Below are 5,668 nucleotides of genomic sequence, written 5' to 3'. Positions count from 1 at the left end.
ACACCGCCCCAGCGGATGTGTGCAGATATTCGTAAACATCGACATACAAATATATATATATATATATATATATATATATATATACATGTATATGCATGCACCTATAATATAATATATATATATATATATATTATATTATTATATATTATATATATCAGTGGCTGCTGCTGCCCCCTATGTGTTTTCTTTTTATTTATTTTTTAATATTTTCAGGGGTTTGCAATTTCTTTGATAGTCGGCAGCAGAAGAAGACAGAAGAGATATATATACATGTTTATATATATATATATATTATATGTATATCTACATATATATATATATATATATATATATATATATATATGCTGCTGCGCTGTTGCTGCTGCTATTGCTGCTGTTATTGCTGCTAGTTCTGCAATTACTGCTGCTCGTATTGGTCCTGCTATTGCTGCTACTGTTGCTGCTGCACTTAGTGCTGCTGCTGCTGCTGCTAGTGCTGCTCCTAATGCGGCTGCTATTGCTCCCTCTGCTGCTGCTAGCAATGCTGCTATTGCTGCTACTGCTACTGCTGCTGCTACGGCTGCTGCTGCTGCTGCTGTTGCTGCTGCTGCAGGTGAAGCAGCACTTAAATATGTTTTGAATTTTAGTTTGTGTAGTCATTAAAACACATCAACTGCGGCGTCCCCTTCGGCATTTGCTGCACAAACGCCATTTGCTTCACTCCACCTAGCTGCTGCTGCTGCTGCTGCTGTGGCTGCTGCTGTTGCTGCTGCTGCTGTTGCTGCTGCTGCAGCTGCTGCTGCAGCTGCTGCTGCTGCAGGTGTAGCTGCTGCTGCTTTACGGGCTGATAGGCATACGGCAAACTCGCAAGGGGGGGGGCCCCTGGGTAACCTGCTATGGGGGGCTGCTGCTGCAGTTGTTGCTGCTGCTGCTGCAGCTGCTGTTGCAGCTGCTGCTGCTGCAGCTGCTGCTGTTGCTGCAGCTGTTGCTGCTGCAGCTGCTGCATAGGGTGCGTTTGCTGCTGCTGATACTGCTGTTGCTGCAGATATTGCTGCTGCTGTAGATACTGCTGCTGAGGAAGTTGCTGTGCGTATGGCTGCTGCGGCAATTGCTGCTGCTGCTGTTGCTGCTGTTGCTGCTGCTGCTGCTGCTGCAGCCCTGCCCCTGCTGTGAGGAAAAAATGCAGCAGCTCAGCAAAAGCAGCAGCAACCAAAGCATGGGCAGCAATCACCTGCACTCTTATCCGCCTGCATGCAGCAGCAACAGCAGCAGCAACAGCAACAGCAACAGCAGCAGCACAAGAAGCAGAAGCGTGGATGGGCATGCATTCATTCCTCTTGGTGCCTGGAGAGACGAGAAAACCCTAAACCCTAAATCCTAAACCCTCATAAACCCCTGCGCCTAACATAAGCCGCTGCATGTCTGTACAAGACCGAGGGTTTAGGGTTTAGAGTTTGCTGTTGAGGGCTTACTGCTCAGGGTTTAGGGTTTACTGCTATTGTGTGAACTCCTAGGGTTTATTGTTTAGGGTTTAGGAGTTGGGGTTTACTGCTTAGGGTTTAGGGTTTAGGGTTTAAGGTTTATTGTTCAGGATATAGAGGCTATTGTTAGGAGATTTAGGGTTTAGGGTTTATTCTACAGGGTATACACGTAGGGTTTAGGGTTTACTCCACAGGGTTTACGCTTAGGGTTTAGGGTTTAGGGTTTAGGGTTTAGGGTTTGACCTGTTTGCAAGGAAGTAAACGCGGCAGCCAAAGGGGACCCTGAGGGTTTGCTGAGGGTTTAGAGGGTTTGTACAAATCGTATGCAGAAACCCTAAACCGCCAACACCACCAGGAAGCTGCAGCAGCAGCAGCAGCAGCAGCAGCAAAAGCACAAGCACAAGCACACGCACAAGCAGCAGCAGATGTTGCAGCTTCACAAAGAGCAGCATGCGATGCTAAAGCAGCAGCAGCAGCAACAGCAGCGGAAGCAACAGCAGCAGAAGCAGCACAATAAGCTGTAACAGAAGAAAACGCTGCAGCAGCAGAAGGAAAATAGGGCAGCAGCAGCAGCAGCAGCAGCAACAGGCTTAAATTTATGTACGCCAGTAGACACAGGAACTACGAAGACAGCTGCTGCTGCTGCTGCTGATGCTGCTGCTGCTGCTGCTGCTGTGATGCAGCAGCAGTTGCTGCTGCTGCTGCCGCTGCAGCACTTACACTGCCAACTCGAAGGAAGCAGCCGCGCCGCAGCAGCAGCGCCACAGCCTTAGGGGAGGGCAAGCTGCAAACCGCTGTAAACTCGCGTTGCTGCTGCTGCTGCTGCTGCTGTTGCTGCTGCTCCCACAGCGCCTCTGTTGGGGCAGCAGCAGCAGCAGAGACAAAATGCGCAAGCGTTACCGGTAGGAATATCTGATGCCTCGAGACCTGCAGCAGCAGCAGCAGCAGCAGCAGCAGCAATAGCAACACCAGTAACATGAACAGCAACAGAAGCAGCAGCACCAGCAGCAGCAGCAACTGCAGCAGAACGACTCGAAGCTAAAAACGTTGCGCAATACAGCACGAACAGCAGCAGCAGCAGCAGCAACAGCAGCAACAGCTGCAGCAACAGCAGCAGCAGCAGCAGACCTGGGTGCCAGCAGCACCGTCTCCCTCCATAATAACAATCTGCAGCTGCGGTTGAGAAGTAAACGGAGCCTGCAGCTGCAGCAGCAGCTGTTGCTGCTGCGATCCGAGAGGAGGCAGCAGCAGCATCTGCTGCTGCTGCTGTTGCTGCTGTTGCTGCTGCTGCTGCTGCATGCGACACAGCAAATTCCCAGTCGCCGGAGGCCGATACGTGCTGCATCAACAACCGCAGCAGCAACAGCAACAGCAGCATCAGCGACAGCAGCAAAACAGATAAGCGCACCCCTGCTTAATAACAGCAGCAAACGCGAAGAAGCAGCACCAAAAGCAGCAGCAACAACAGCAGCAACAGCACCCGCAACAACAGCAACAACAGCAGCAGCAATGCCGCCGTCTCAGCTGCTTTGCCTAGCTTCAGCTCTCAGGGTTTGGGCTTTCGAGGGTTTAGGGTTTAGGGTTTAGGGTCTAATCACTATTGAATCCGTAGGGTTTGTTTGCTGCTGCTGCTCCACTGCAGCAGCAGCCTGCAGCTGCTGCCTTGCTGCTGTCTTTTTGCTGTCAGCCGCAGCAGCGGAGTCTGCAGCAGCAACGAGTTTTTCAGTATGCAAGCTTTCTTGTTTGCTGCTGCTGCTGCTGCTGCTGCTGCTGCTGGTTGGGATGAAGAGGGCAGCTGCGCTGCAGCAGCAGTCATATAAGAGGCAAGCTGCATGTCTTCTTCTGCTGCTTCGCTGCTGCTATCGTTGCTGCTGCTGCTGCTGCTGCTGCTGATGGAGCCATCGGCGCTGCTGCTTCTGCTAGTGCTGCGGCTGCTGCCGCTGTCGCTGCTGCCGCTGCTGCTACTGCTTCTGCTGCTTCTGCTGCTGCTGCTGCTGGTTCTTCTGCTGCTGTTAACAAAGGGAGACGCAGATTTGTTGCTGCTGAGCTTCTTGATGCTGCCTGCTGCTGCTCTCGTCTTTTCTATAGCAGCAGCAACAGCAGCAATCCCCTCAGGTGTTACCTTTGCTGCTGCTGCTGCACCACCAGCAGCAGCACGAAAACGCATTTGCTGCTGCTGCTGCTGCCGTGTTGCAGAGAGTGGGCCCAAACAAAAAGAAATAAAATCCGCATCGCCTGTCTCCAGCAGCCTGCGCCCCAGCACAAACCCTAAACCCTAAACCCTAAACCCTAAGTGAGTGCACCCTCCAAATGCCCTTCCCACAACTATCAAGCCGCACGCTGTCAGGGGTTTAGGGTTTATGAGGATGCAGCGTTTATTAGGGTTTAGGGTTTATGAGGGTTTAGGGTTTATTAGGGTTTAGGGTTTATTAGGGTTTAGGGTTTATTAGGGTTTAGGGTTTACGCCTTCATTTCGCGTGCTCTCGTTTGCACTTCTGGGTCGGCATGAGTAGAGAGGAGTGCAGCAGCAGCAGCAGCAGCAGTAGCAGCAGACTTATGGTGCATGTTTGCTGCTGCTGCTTTGCACAGACTGGTGAGAAGGATGCTGCAGACGTTGCCGTTTGCTGCTGCTGCTGCTGCTGCTGCTGTTGCTGCTGCTGCGGTGCTGCTGCTGCTGCTATCTGTCAAAGACCAGAGCTGCCCAGACACCTCAAGAGGCCTCAGCCGCGAGTTCCCTATACACCGCAAGTGCGACAGCAGCAGCTGAGTTGCTGCTGCTACGCCGCCGGAAACCCCAGGCAGCAGTTCTGCACACTCCCCAATGATATAGCTGCACAACCTACAGCAGCAGCAGCAGCAGCAGCAGCAGCAGCAGCAGCAGCAGCAGGTGCGGCAGGTGGATTGAAGAGAAAGAGAGAAATATAACAAAATATATAGAGGAGACATCTCTAGGTATGGTTTAGGGTTTAGGGTTTAGCGTTTAGGGTCTATAAAGGTTTAGGGTTTAGGCTAGAGGGTGTACTAGGGTTTACGGTTTGAAATTTACTAGGGTTTAGGGTTTATTGCTTATTAGAGCTTAGGCTTTTGGGTCTATTGGGGATTAGGGTTTATTGCTTATTAGGGTTTAGGGTTTAGGGTTTAGGGTTTGCACCTGAGGAGGGGCTCTTCAATGCAGGGGTTTCGCAATGCAAAGACAGCAGCGCGGACGGCCTTTACCTGCAGCAAACCCAAAACCCTAAACCCTAAACCCTAAACCCTAGACCTTGAACCCGAAACCCTAAACCCTGAAGCCGACAGCCTAAACCCTATCCCCTAAACCATCGACTCTAAACCCTAAGCCCTAAACCCCAAACGCGCAAACTTGAACCCTCAGCGCTCAACCCTAGCCCCAAACCCTAAACCCTAAACCCTAAACCCTAAACCCTACCCGGAGGTCTGAATTAGGTGAGACATGAGTTAGCAGAAGAGCTGCACGACTCCAAAAGAAGGCAGGGGTTTCTAAAGGGGCAACGGATAGAAATTCAAAGGCTCTCTCCAGGTACCTGCGCAAACCCTAAACCCTAAACCCTAAACCCTAAAACCTAAACCCTACGCCTTAGGCCCTCGGTAGGCTTCCTAATGAAGCAAATCGAGGATAAGATATGGCAGGCAGTCGAGGGTGTACGTGTAAAAGGAAGGGTTTGCATCTAGGGTTTAGGGTTTAGGGTTTAAAGAAGACAACAGAAGTGGGGACTGTTTTGGGTGATCTGCTTAGGGTTTAGGGTTTAGGGTTTACTGCTGGGGCGTTGCGTGTTTGTCTGCAAGCACTGCAGCAGTAACGAGGGTTTGCGTTTTAATTGCTGCTGGCTGCAGCTTAATTTGCTGCAGCAGCACAGAGACTGTATTGCTCCAGCTGTCTACACTCGCTAGCTGCTCTAGCAGCTGCAAGGCCTGCAAACCACAAACCCTAAACCCTAAACCCTAAACCCTAGAACCGAAACCCTAAACCCTAGAACCGAAACCCTAAACCCTAAAACCCAAACCCGAAACCCTAAACCCTAAACCCTAAACCCCAACGGCCAAGCGCCAAACCCTAGACGAAAGCCTCAACCCCCAACCCCTAAACCCTAAACCCTAAACCCTAAACCCTAAACCCTTGCTTACGGCTATCTGTACTGCAGGGTCTGGATCCTCTCTGGCCATCGACAAAACCCCCGGCAGCAAGAAAG

The 5,668-nt window shown here is 51.2% G+C and overlaps 1 protein-coding gene across 1 annotated transcript in view; it reads right to left on the bottom strand.

The window, feature by feature from the left end:
- Window positions 1-622: 622 nt before the first annotated feature.
- EAH_00034730 (hypothetical protein, conserved) overlaps window positions 623-5,668 on the bottom strand; it is a gene marked incomplete at both ends in the record, with an annotated part of 7,169 nt that continues 2,123 nt past the window's right edge. The window contains 9 exons of the mRNA XM_013395796.1: window positions 623-1,226; window positions 2,086-2,387; window positions 2,589-2,799; window positions 3,176-3,709; window positions 4,015-4,299; window positions 4,612-4,676; window positions 4,888-5,002; window positions 5,236-5,390; window positions 5,604-5,668. The exon at window positions 5,604-5,668 is cut by the window's right edge and continues 79 nt beyond it. Of these exons, the coding sequence (XP_013251250.1) occupies window positions 623-1,226; window positions 2,086-2,387; window positions 2,589-2,799; window positions 3,176-3,709; window positions 4,015-4,299; window positions 4,612-4,676; window positions 4,888-5,002; window positions 5,236-5,390; window positions 5,604-5,668 (2,336 nt within the window). The remainder of the gene's footprint in view (window positions 1,227-2,085; window positions 2,388-2,588; window positions 2,800-3,175; window positions 3,710-4,014; window positions 4,300-4,611; window positions 4,677-4,887; window positions 5,003-5,235; window positions 5,391-5,603) is intronic.

Source organism: Eimeria acervulina, genomic scaffold, assembly GCF_000499425.1.
Source record: "Eimeria acervulina Houghton genomic scaffold, Eah_scaff357, whole genome shotgun sequence".
Taxonomy (NCBI): domain Eukaryota; phylum Apicomplexa; class Conoidasida; order Eucoccidiorida; family Eimeriidae; genus Eimeria; species Eimeria acervulina.
Note: the sequence above shows the minus strand (reverse complement) of the source record. Positions and strands in the feature narration are given on the sequence as shown.